Below are 12,587 nucleotides of genomic sequence, written 5' to 3'. Positions count from 1 at the left end.
GTATGTGTCTTCGAATTCCCTGGGTCTTTTCCGGTGTTGTCAACGCGTCAACGCGTCAACGCACTGAGGCTAAGGAATGACGGAGGTCGATAAGTCGATAGTGCCAACGATTTTAGATGAAATCAAAACACTGGCGTTGCGTTGAATAGGATAATATCGAGAATAGGAGCCTCGATGCGGGTTGTAAGTTGCGATGGGTACAGGATCTTGAGAGAAAAGAGATTGAAAGAGAGAAAGAATTTGGGAGGGGGTTGATGTCTGAAAAGGCTGGAGGCTGCCTGGTCACTGACAAACAAATCACTGCTTGAAAATAATTTTAGGGAAGGCGGTCCTGGTTATTCCAACCAAACAAATGACGAAGAGATGAAAGGGGAAAGAGCTGACATGTTGGAAGTGGCTACCAAAAGGCCTTTTTCTAATATGCCCAGGAGAATCCGTAAAGAGGCGTTCTCCCACGTAGAATCAAGAGTTGAGAAAGTTTAGCTCAAATAGCAATACATATGTGGGAAGCAATATGATACACCGAAAGGGCATAGTAGACGTAGCAACATCATCCTGACCCAAAAGCCACAGAAGGAACCTCAGTATCATCCCCCTCCGACTGAGCCTGTGTTCTCGTCAAGAACCCCCCGGCTTGGACAGCACACTGTTCAGCCTCTTTCCGAAAGTTCAGAATCCAAGCAACCATGAGAATATCATGCGGCAAGTGCTCCTGCACGAAATACTCCACTCGACCTTCATTCTGCTGCATTTTACTGAAATGTCTCGCCAACCGATCATGCTCCTGACACATAACCTCCCGACCACCGGAAACAATCAAGACAGGCGAAGGCAGGACAAAGGGGTGCCAGATGGGCGCAAGATACGGCTCGAACTCGCTAGTGATATCTAGGTTGCCGATCAAATGCTTCGCGCCCCACGCGGGGAATGAGGGTGGAATATAGTCCGTCTGTACATTTGGTATGTTCTCCCAGAGATGCTTGTTGCGAGAGTTAGGGATATCACACCAGGGCGAGAAAAGCCACGAGCAGGTGGGCCGGGGAAGGATCGTCTCGTCGTCATATTTGGTGATGTAACGCAGGAGTGCGAGGACGAGGTGGCCACCTGCGCTGTCGCCACTGAAAACGATGCGAGATGCCGGGATGTGCAGCGTGTGGAGTAGGTACGAGTAGGCGGAGATGGCGTCTTGAAGTTGTGCAGGGAAACGGCCGTTGGGGTTGCAGGCTAGACGGTACTGTAGGCTGAAGACGTGGCTTACTGGTGTATGTTCTAGTAAGCTGTTGGCGAGGAACTTGCAAGATGATGTGCGGCCGTCGCCAAGGATGTAAGAGCCGCCGTGGAAATGGAGCACGACATGCTTGTCTTGGGTGGTGGTTGTGTTGTATTGGTAGAGTGATGGGAACCAGGTGCCTCCTACAGCCACTGGTTGGATCTCATCGTCTACTGTGATGCTGGTGTAGAGCTCTGGTGGCCCAGGCTCTATCACGACGAAGCGGTCTCCATCTAGACCAGGTTTGAGAGAAAGCGGTGGTTTTGTGCGAAATACCACGAAAATGCGTAGGAAGACTTTCATAAAAGTGTTTGCCAGTGCTTGTCGATACGACCAGTCCTGATCTTGACGAAACCGAGGGCGTAGATAGAGCAGTGGCGCGAAAGCCGCGGATAGAATCGAGTTCATATTGATCGACCTTAAGCTGAAATGGACATTAACGAAAGTGGTTAGAAGAAGAAGAAGTGAGAAGGTTGGGACCAACGAAGCTTTGGAGGGTGAAGGCCAAAAAGGCACTGGGGGTGATGTCAAACCTGCATCGATGTGTGGCCAGCGCGCCTCCCCTGAGTTGATTCCACGGGTTGGGTTTCTGCCACCTCTGGATGTCCCAGGGTTTACTACTTCGGTACTTACTATAGTTTATGAGACTACGAGAATGTTTTGATTGATCCTAAGCTGATAGAAAACTGATCTCATTTGAGTATATATGTACGAGCAGACTTGAACTGTCATTGAAATTCACATGAAGAAAGGGAATAAAGCAGAAAAGAAAAAGCGAAATCTAACATTTTTGCATGGAATCATACAATCGCCAAGACATCAATGCATTGCGACGTGAGATATAGACGTGAGAATATCCAACAATTAGAAAGGGGGAAAAAAGGAAATTTTAGAATCCCATGAGAGTCATAAAAAATCGGAGATTATATGCGTAAATGCGGTGTTCAACATTTACTCTTCTTCTTCCTCATCTTCGGCAACCTGTAGGAAATTATTAGAATCAATAGTGTGAATATCATGGAAGGAATCACTTACGCCATCGTGGAAGTTCTGTCCATCAGTGGTGGCCTTGATGACACCAGCACGGATACACCAATCACCGAAACGCTCAGGGGTCTCGCCATCGGTATCACGCTCAAGAGAGTAGCGCTTCAGGAGGTCCTTCATAATGTCAAGGATCTCATCCTCCTTGATGGAAGAGCGGTAGCGCTTGTTGAGGCGCTGGCCGTGGTAGCCACCGCCCAGGTACATGTTGTATGCACCGAAGGCCTTTCCGACAAAGGCAACCTCGGCGAGCCAGGGACGAGCACAACCGTTGGGGCAACCAGTCATACGCATGACGATACTGTCACGAGCAAGACCACACTCCTCAAGGGTGGACTCGAGCTTGGAGATCAGAACGGGGAGGTAGCGCTCGGACTCTGCCATGGCCAGACCGCAGGTAGGGAAGGCAACACAAGCAGAGGAAGACAGACGCAAGCCAGAGAAAGCAGTGTTGTCAAGCTTGTACTTGGCCATGTGCTCCTTAATAGCGGGGAGGTCTTCATCGGTGATGCGGGAGATCATCAGATGCTGGTTACCGGTAAGACGGAACTCGCCCTTGCCCATCTCAGCAAGCTCACGAAGACCGGTGCGCATCTTGAAATCGGCAGAATCCTCGATACGGCCATTCTCAATGAAGAAGGTGAAGTGGTTGAGACCAGTATCATCCTTGATCCAGCCGAAGGTATCGACGTTGGACTTGAACTCGAAGGGGCGGGGTTCGCCGAACTTGAGGCCGTCGGGAAGAAGCTTCTCGACCTCGCCTCGGAAAGCCTCAACACCCATATCGTCGATGGTGTACTTCATACGGGCGTGCTTGCGGTTCTTGCGGTCGCCGTTGTCACGCTGCACGAGCATAATCTTCTCGCAGGCAAGGTGGATCTTGTCGGCGGGAATGTATCCGAACATGCGACCAGTCTGGGGGTAGGTCTTGGTGTTGTTATGGGTGGAACCCATACCACCACCAGCCAGTACGTTGAAGCCCTCTAGGTGGCCATCGGCGCCCTTGATGGCGATCAAACCAATGTCGTGGGCATAGACATCAGTGTCGTTGTGAGGAGGAATGGCAATGGTGATCTTGAACTTGCGGGGGAGGTAGGTAGGACCGTAGAGGGGTTCGTGGTCAACGACAGCATCTCCAGCGACCTGAACCTTCTTGTCGTTGTCATCCTTCAGCCAAATCTCATGGTAGGCAGAAGTTGAGGGCAGCAGGTGTTCACTGATCTTGGAAGAGATAGCCCAGGTCTCACGGTGGAAGGAAGACAGCTCGGGGAGAGAACTGCACATAACATTACGGTTCACATCACCGCAGGCAGCGAGTGTGTCCATCATGGAGTTGTTGATGGCACGCATGGCGCCACGAAGGTTGCGCTTGATCACACCGTGGAACTGGAAGGTCTGTCTGGTAGTGAGCTTCATGGTCTCGTTACCGTGTGAGCTACTGATGGCATCCATCTGCAGCCACTGCTTAGGGGTGGCAACACCACCGGCGAGACGGCAGCGAATCATGAAGCTGTAGGCAGGCTCAAGACCTTGGGCCTTGCGCTCATCACGGAGATCACGGTCATCTTGCATGTATGTACCGTGGAACTTGGTCAGCTGCTGATCACTAGCGGGGATAGCGCCAGTGCTCTCATCAAGAAGAGCCTCAGCGATGGTACCGCGAAGGAAGTTGGAGCCGATCTTAATATCCTCGTTGGTGATCGGGGCAGGCTCCTCGGGCAGACCTTCCACCTTATCGACACCGAGAGACTTCCACAGACGGGGCTCCCATTCGGAGTACCCGGTCTGGTAGGCATCAGGGTCCTGGTCATCACCGAGGCCAATGTCAGTGAGCTTGCGACCACCCAAGAAGGCGACACGGTCATCAAGGTCCTTTCCAGGCTTGTTGTAGTAGATTTTGTCCTCCTTGCGGGGCCAGTAGTGGCTGTCACCAAGACCAAAAACGGAATAGTTGATGGTGGACAGGTCGAGATCACCGGTGTTCTTGACATGCTCCCAGAGGGCACGACCGTTCACAGGGAATTCACCCTGGCCTGCAGTACTAGTGATGAACACAACGTTCTCCTCAGTGGGCAGGTCCTCAAGAGGGAACTCATCCATAGCAATGACCATGGTCTTCAGGCCTCTGGCGCGACCACGGTTGCCAAGACGCTTAGCAATGTTCTGGGCATTACCACCGTCGGATGCGAAAAGAATGGTGAGAGGAGCACCGAACAGACCATCCAAGAGCTTCTCATATGAGTCCTTGGCATTTCTTTTCTGCAAAGCACGTACCTCAGTGCCGTAAGACTCAGAGAGAACAGGGGCATACTTGGGGTGGCGGTTCATGAGCTGGGTAAGCTGGTTGTCCCGGCGGAGGAACTCCTCAAGATCACGCTTGATGCGCTCGGAGTCAAGGGAGAACTTTGGTTCGCCCTTCTCCTCGTTGTCGGGGTTCCAGCGGTACAGGGGCCAGTAGCCGAGATCTATGGCCTTCTTGGTCTCCTGCAGCACTGTGAGTGCCGAGTCGTTCTCTTGGTTGTAAGGCAGGTAGGCGACAACAACCGAGGGACCGTTGAACTGCTGGGCCTCAGACATGGCCTGAAGAACCTGGGTGTACGAGCTGTAAACAGCCACGGATGCGACGTATGCGTTACCTCTGTTCATGGCATAGAGACCGATATCCTTCTTGCGGCGAGTAGCGTCAGATGCTGCGCGCTCAGAGAAGGGTTGGGAGTCAATGATGAGCATGTTCACGTTCGCACCAGATGCGAGAACGTGGTGAACACCGGAGTTGCCGAAATCGTAAGCCCAGGCATCGGAGCCGACCAGCCAGTCAGACTCCTCGTAGAAGAGATTCTTGGACTGGAGGAGTTGGCGGGAAATAGCGGAGCCATCGTTGGAGAGGCGACTGATCACATCAGGAGCCAGTTTGTTAGCCTTGGCAGCTTCCTTCACATTCAGAGCCCAGCGAGACAACCAAGTCTTGGGAACGTCGGTAGCAAAGGCGGTGGACTTGGTGGCTTCCTCAACCTCCCGGATGAAGCGCTGGCGGTGCTCCTGGCGAGCTAGCAGCGAACCAAATCCAAACTCCGGGCTTGCGGCAATAGTGCCGGAGACACCAGCGTTGTTGGATCCAAGCTGGTTGGCAATGTGAAGGCGCTCGCCAAAGAGCTGGTTCAAGATCTTCAAGTAAGCGTTCTCAATGCGAGGCTGCTCGAGAGCGTGTTGAACAGTAGGAACCTGAGAGCTTCCAATGTCAAGATTCTGGATGGGGGAGGCGGAGTTTAGGTTCTGCAAGACACCGCGAAGGGCCTGAACAGCGGTAGAGGGCTCAATATATCCGAGACGATACCCGACAATTTGAGGAGCCTGGGCGCGAGCGCCAGAGGGGGTGAGGCTGGACAGCAAGTCCATGAAAGAAGGACCCCATCGGGTGGTCTTGCGAACCTGCTCGAGGACAGCGATCTTCTCAACGGAGGTAGGGATAGAGTTGGAAATCTGTCCACCGACCCAGGGGCGGTACAGGCGAGCAGTGATCAGGCCAATGTTCTCCAACTCCGGGTTGGCACCGGCGTTGGCGAGAGCATCCACAAAGACTCCGGTAGATCCAAAGACAAAGATAGCAGACTTAGCATCAGCAACACCAGTGTACTCAATGGCATTGTATCTGCGGCCCACCTCTTCGAACAGAGTGTTCCAAATCTGAGCTGTCCATTCGAAGATATCGCCCGCGTTAACAGGCCGGATGGTGGTGCTGTCCACAGTCGTCGCGGTCGAGCTCGGGGCTTCGCTACCAGCGCTGCTATCTCTCCGTGAGGAGCCAACTGATGAGTTGTCAACGCTAGCGTTGAAAGGAGTTAGAGGTTGAGAGGGCGCAGTCAAGTTCGTTGGCTCGGCTTGGCCAGCGGGTGAAGTACCCACGGTCTCTTCGGTGACAGTTGCCGCACGACCGGAGTCGGCGTAAAGAGTCTGGGTTCCGGCAGAGGTGGCAGCATTTCCACCAATGCTGAGAACCTTCTTCACAACCTCAACGTCCTCCTCGGGAATGGAGGGGTCCTTGGCCGAGTTAGAGGGGTCGAAAAAGTGGATGACACCCTTCCCAGACTTGTTAGAAAGCGCGTGGGCTGTGATAGCGATGTCCTGGGCCTCTTGCACGGTCTCTGAGTGGAGGAATGCGAAACCGGACTGGCGGATGGAGCTGATCACGGAGTAATCAGGGAACGGAGAGGGCTCCAGAGCAACGTGGATGACCACGGGGCTGTTGGCGAGACGGTAAAGGTGGGGGACGGCGGTGATCAGGACGGAGGAGCTGGTGACGACGGAGATAGTCTCGCCATTCTGAAGGGGAATGAAGGCGGACAGGAGCGGATCTTCATTATAGCGCACAGTTTGGACCTGGGTATACTATTAGTTGAGCTCCGGTCTCGCAATCCCAACAATCCAACTCACCTCGGTGGCTTTTGAGGAGAGGTTGCTCGTCTTGTTAGCCTTGAGGGCCTTAAGCGACTTGGAGAACAATGAGTCATTCTGCAGCGAAGGCTGTACGGAGAGAACAGTATCACTAGTGAGGTAGGCGATTCTCGCCACTATACAATCGCATGGTGATCAGCCATTGCCCTAGATTTTCAAGGATGAGAGATAATATAAAATGACTTACCTGCTTCGGCAGCGCTTGAAACAGATGCCATTTTTGCGATTATTGGCTATTAAGCTCGCAGCACAAGTGGGATGATAAAAATCGCGATATACCTTATCAGTATGTATGCAGCGATCTCCCACTCGCAGCACAGATCCGAAGAGAAATAGTAACAAGTGAGAGGAGACAATTAAACTTGATGTCTCTCAGTCTCTCTTGAAATTCTCTTTCTAGACAAGGAAAAAAAAAAAAAAGAGCCAGTGGTTTTTCTTTCCCTTCGCTCAATTCTCCGTCGTTTGGGGGGGTTAGATCAGCAATCTGCTGATTGGTCTTCGATCACGACATCAGTGCAAACACCGACCGGTGGAAATGCAAACCTTCCGTTTTGGGTTCAGTGCGGGGGATCCCGTGATACCGTCGAGCACGTCAGCGTCGGGATTTGCCTGCAGATGGCTTGTGGCCCGTACCTGACGTCGAATAGAACTACATCAATATCTACAAAATCTACAAAAAATATACTTAAATCTCGGGATTGTCAAGGGATTTGCTTGTCTAGTAATCCCGACTTATCTTGTACCTATCTATAACTGTTGTAGGTGATTGACTCACAGAGCATCGATTAGGCATTTTTCTTCATGCTTTTAGCGTACCAATAGCACCCCGGCAATTACCCATGTCCAACGAATGCATTTTATTCGGCATATTCTCGTCTTTTCAGCCTATTCTAGGGCTCGGCTGTCCAAAGACCTGAAGGGAATCCCTACTAGAACAAGACTATCGGTCAAATGCCGAAGGTCAGAGGTCTTCACCGATCTCGCTTGAGTATATATCATGGCTTTATCCAATCAACCTTACTATAATAATTCGGCCGAGTCATATTAAAAAAAAAAAGGAAAAAGGAAAAAGGAAGAACTTAATCTACTAATCCCATTTCGGTTAAGGATTAATAGGAAAGACTCAAATATTTTATAGTATTACTGACTATACTCTGTTAAATCGTCAAGAATAAATTATACTAGTATTATATATGAGGTGTGTCCAAAAAGCAATTGTGTACAAAACAAGACATGAAACCCTCGCGGGCAAATATGCAAAACCCCCATTTCAGATAGGCAATATACATATCCATGCCCGGACGCCAAAATCGTGGATGTGAGATGGATAACCGGGAGTGTGACCCTCAACCAAGATTCCTTTTTGAGTTTAAGCGTCCCGATCCCCATAATGGGATTTAAAACGCTTTCCAGACCCAGACAGGGAGAGATATCGATCAATAGCACAGAGTGGTTTGGTCATCGCCATATACCCGGACCTGTTCCAAATTCATATATGCAGTTTATCGTAAGTATCGAGCAAAAGGGGCTCGGGCTTCGTGATGGTGGAGTATCGAGTGAAGCCAGATGATCGGTTACCCGATTCAGTGACCTCATGAAACGATAGGACAGACACAAGAGCCAAGGTGGATTGTGTCCCCTGGCTGAGTACAGCCAGAAGGAAGATAGGGGGTTGACGACATTGAGCCAGTCCAAGCGAGGGCTGTACATTAGTGCAACTGATCTTGTTCCATAGCCGCTAAGGCAATGGTAACGATTATCGAGGTGCGGTCCAATCTTGCATCTTCACATTCATGCCACCGGGTGCATGCTCAGGAATTGGCTGCTGAAGGACAGTAGATCGAACAATGGATGGCGACGGTGCTGGGGGACCGGTTCCAGAACGTCGGCGCCTCTCTCTTTCCAGCGCACCAGGCAGCTCCGTATTGTTCGAACGGTTGCGGAACTTGTGATTGATACCGCTGAGCCAGTTACCGTCCTCCTCTTCACCCAGCCAATAGCTGTGGCCGATGCTGACCATCACGCGACCCAGCTTGCCTTGCCAACCCTGACCATCGGGGCTGTAGGGGGAGAAAGGTTCCCGATCGATGTCGGCAACGCTGGCGACCGAAACATTGCGGCTGTGGGTCGGCAGTTGGGTGTGCCGGGGAATCGCAACCCAGAGACGGAGCGCCTGGCGTGCGAAGGCGAGCATCACAATAACGAAGTAGACGCGGATCACCCACAGAAGACAGATGAAGATGATGCTCGGGAGACTCTCGGGCTGGAGAACGACATTACTAAGGTCTTCGGCCGCACGCGGGGGATGAGCGACGAAGTTGTTTCCGTCTTTTGTGTTCTGGATTTCGACGTAGGCCGCATCGTACTTGGGGCTGGTGAAACCAGCAGTCTGGGCGATCGTGTCGCCCCCTGGCCCCGCGGCTTTGCCACTGTCGTAATGTTGCGATACCACCAAGAACCAAGTCACACCAAAAGCGGCGGTATATGCGGCGTTAATCAGGCTGTCGAATACATAGAGGTAGGTGAGAGCGAGACATTGTAGAGGCGACTGTTTGCGAATGTGTGGGAAGAGGAGTGCGGCGAGTCCAAGGGCAACGAGGGACCAAAGGTACATTGAGAGTTGGACAGGAGACAGGTGGTAGCCGGTCAAAAGGGCCAGCAGGCCATAGAGGCCACTGATTTTATTCAAAAGCAGTGAAAGGGTGATCAATGAAGCACCAGTCTCTAAGCTCATCACATAGAAAAAGGACTTTTAACGAAATGAGTTAGCTCCCGTGGGGGGGGCAATGGATAAGATTCGATATCGACTCACCTCTGGCCGCGGAATGCGGAGAAAACGGGAAGCGAACCCCATGAGTGTATGTTAGGGCCGCTGGCCAGGAATGTGCGTTATCGAGATGGAAAATAGCGATGGAAATGTGGTTGGGTAATATACGGACAAAGTAAGGGAAGAGGAAAAAGGCTGGGTGTATGGCACCGCAGATGCTCCAGGGGCGCCATTTCCCGGGCGATCCGCCCGCAGATCAATTTCCCGATTCCGTTTTGGATGTATGTTGTATTTCACTTGCAACCTTGAAAAGATCATTCAAGTTATTCAATTATATAACGAACTCATATTTGATCAACTATTTAGTTATATCGTTCTTCTTAAATATATATGTATAGATGATATCTGGTCTGGTCAACAAAACTCCATGTGACCTCAAAGGCAATGCGTAACAGAAAATTTAGGTGGCTTGCCCCCTTACGTTACTGATCATTTTATGCATTTATGCATATTCATTTACGTATTATGTATTTATGCCCGAACCATTATTAATAATAATTAATGCCTTACATCCAGGGCATCAATATTCCGGATTTGGTATAAGTCGGCTATATACTATCTAGTTATACTCTGTTCTTACTATTTGAACTGTTTATACAAACATGAAATGAATACTATTTTACTAAAAGGATTTAGTCTGACTGAATGTCTATGCAACATACCAAAGCCCTTTCGTTGTATACTCTCAAATCGGCTTAATAGGTCATTTCTTATATATACCTCGGGAAATATGTAACTCACTCTTGGAAGAGGGGAAACAAGTAAATGACCGACGTGCCCTACGGCCCCTACCCCATATTTGCCCCGCATATATATCTGGAGGTCGAACGTGGAGTTTGTATCAAGTCACTTCATTCATTCTGTCATAACCAGTTTCGTAAGAATCTCTGCAATGACTATCTCATCCAGCCAAACAAGATCTGATCGACTGGTCAAATGGGCCGCCGACCTGGACTATAATGATATTCCTGATCATGTGGTCCAACGCACCAAGGACTTTTTCCTAGATACTCTGGGTTGTGCCATAGCCGGTAGTAGCCACCCTGCTGTTTCTGCAATGGTGCGATTTGCGGCTCAAATGGGCCCGTCTAGTGGGAAGAGCGAACTAATTGATGGCTCCCAAACCCTCACTACTAGCCCAGCATTTGCTAGTCTGATCAATGCCGCTGCATCCCATGTGGTCGAACAGGATGATCTGCACAACCGAAGCATCATGCATCCAGTCAGTCCTGTCTATGTTCTCATTGTGCTTGTGGCCCACTATCTATACTCCATATGTCGACAAACACAATGCTTATTTGACTATAGGCCACTGTAATTTTCCCAGCTGCTCTTGCAGTATCTCAAGATATTGGGGCAAGCGGAAAAGATTTCATCACCGCTTGCGTGGTTGGCTACGAAGTTGGTTGCCGCGTTGGAGAGTATCTGGGAAAGAGCCATTATGAGGTAAGCTTCATTGGGTTTCCATGAACATCGCCATCCCAGGAATAGTTGGTTGAACTTGTGCTATAGAAATTCCATACCACCGCAACAGGCGGAGTGATTGGAGTTGCAGCAGCTGTAGCCCACCTTCTGAAGCTTGATGCAAACCAGACATTATCAGCAGTCGGCACGGCTGGGACTCAAGCCGCAGGATTATGGCAGTTCTTGATGGATGCAACCCACTCAAAACAAGTACACACAGCAAAGGCCTGTTTTGACGGTATATTCGCTGCCTATTCTGCCCGTGATGGTCTTCTAGGCCCTCAAGATATCTTAGAAGGACCACGTGCAATGGGAGCTACTCTTGTCCCCGGCGCAACCAACCCAGAGGCAATTGACCAGAACTTGGGAACAGATTTTGCTGTTGTTCGTTCGAGCTTCAAATGGCACGCATCTTGTCGACACACACATCCTAGCGTGGACGCACTGTTAAACCTAATGGCCAAGAACAAGGTTGCTTTTGACGATATCGACTCTGTTCTTGTTCCCACATACCAGGCTGCTATTAATGTACTTAGCCTAAGTGGTAATGGCGACACAGTTCACCAGAGCAAGTTCTCCATGGGATTTGTACTAGCCGTTGCGGCGAAGAAAGGCCAAGCTATGATAACCGATTTTACTGAAGCTGATCTGAAGGATATCTCTCTCCGTGAATTCCAGAATCGAGTGAAGATGGAATTTAATGCGGAGATCGATTCCCAGTTCCCAGAGAGGTGGCAAGGGACTGTTATTGTTACATGCAAGTCCGGGAAGTCTTTCACGGAATCGGTCACATTTGCAAAGGGAGACCCGGAACTTCCATTGACAAGGTATGCTCTTCATAGTTCTAAGAGATGATATAATTATGTCCTGACAGACATCGCTAGGTCTGAAATCGAGGCAAAAACTCACGCGCTTGCCAAATATGGCGGAATCACAGACACGAACAAGGTCGATTCCTTAATCAAGAGAGCGTGGAATTTGGAGCATGAGATGGATATTAAGGGGTTTTCCTTCTAAGACTTGCGTCCTAGGTCATAACATGTATGAAAAATTGCCGTGCACATACTGGGTAGTATATTGGTGACGGATGAAGCAAACTATGGCCACTTTTGGCAAGAATACCAGAACTATGTCTTAGTATTTTAGTTAATGGGTATGATATTGTCGAGTTCATATTTCATTGGCCCCGACTATGCGGTGCGTTACCCAGAAGGGAAATGCCATATTATACAGCTTCATCAATTAAAGCATATCACGCATATCAGACATGTTAGCTCATGCTGCCATAGCGATAATGAGAAGACCCCAAAGGAAGTCAAGCGAAGTAACTTCAACTGCCACAAAAAAAAAAAAAAAAAAACGTATGATGCTGGTTAAACGGAAATAAAAACACCTTGTCTCCTCCCAAGAGCTCGGAAAATAAACTGGATACAACCGCATTCGGCACTGAAAGATCTAGACACGCGCTATCGACTCAAGGAGCGAGCAAAGAAAGAAAAAAGACATGTACATCTTCGAAAATTGTAGGAT

The 12,587-nt window shown here is 49.9% G+C and overlaps 4 protein-coding genes across 4 annotated transcripts; 1 reads left to right on the top strand and 3 right to left on the bottom strand.

Annotated features, from left to right (window-relative positions):
• Positions 1–550: 550 nt before the first annotated feature.
• N7516_003483 (alpha/beta hydrolase) lies at positions 551–1,678 on the bottom strand (the record flags this gene model as incomplete). Its single annotated transcript, XM_057216203.1, has 1 exon — positions 551–1,678. One exon carries the CDS (start codon positions 1,676–1,678, stop codon positions 551–553), a length of 1,128 nt encoding a protein of 375 aa, XP_057078086.1.
• Positions 1,679–2,205: 527 nt separating this feature from the next.
• Positions 2,206–6,984, bottom strand: N7516_003482 (sulfite reductase (NADPH) subunit beta; the record flags this gene model as incomplete). Its single annotated transcript, XM_057216202.1, has 4 exons — positions 2,206–2,251; positions 2,306–6,691; positions 6,746–6,882; positions 6,954–6,984. The coding sequence occupies 4 exons, from the start codon at positions 6,982–6,984 to the stop codon at positions 2,222–2,224; spliced, it is 4,584 nt and encodes a 1,527-aa protein (XP_057078085.1). The 3' UTR covers positions 2,206–2,221.
• A 1,538-nt stretch (positions 6,985–8,522) lies between these two features.
• N7516_003481 (inositol phosphorylceramide synthase regulatory subunit KEI1) lies at positions 8,523–9,620 on the bottom strand (the record flags this gene model as incomplete). Its single annotated transcript, XM_057216201.1, has 2 exons — positions 8,523–9,515; positions 9,579–9,620. The coding sequence occupies 2 exons, from the start codon at positions 9,618–9,620 to the stop codon at positions 8,523–8,525; spliced, it is 1,035 nt and encodes a 344-aa protein (XP_057078084.1).
• An 865-nt stretch (positions 9,621–10,485) lies between these two features.
• N7516_003480 (MmgE/PrpD family protein) lies at positions 10,486–12,074 on the top strand (the record flags this gene model as incomplete). Its single annotated transcript, XM_057216200.1, has 4 exons — positions 10,486–10,815; positions 10,902–11,039; positions 11,106–11,884; positions 11,942–12,074. 4 exons carry the CDS (start codon positions 10,486–10,488, stop codon positions 12,072–12,074), a joined length of 1,380 nt encoding a protein of 459 aa, XP_057078083.1.
• Positions 12,075–12,587: the final 513 nt, after the last annotated feature.

The sequence above is a fragment of the Penicillium verrucosum genome (genome assembly GCF_028828655.1).
Source record: "Penicillium verrucosum strain IBT 35672 chromosome Unknown utg000001l_segment0_segment0, whole genome shotgun sequence".
In the NCBI taxonomy this organism is placed as follows: domain Eukaryota; kingdom Fungi; phylum Ascomycota; class Eurotiomycetes; order Eurotiales; family Aspergillaceae; genus Penicillium; species Penicillium verrucosum.
This window is presented reverse-complemented; position numbering and strand designations above follow the sequence as displayed.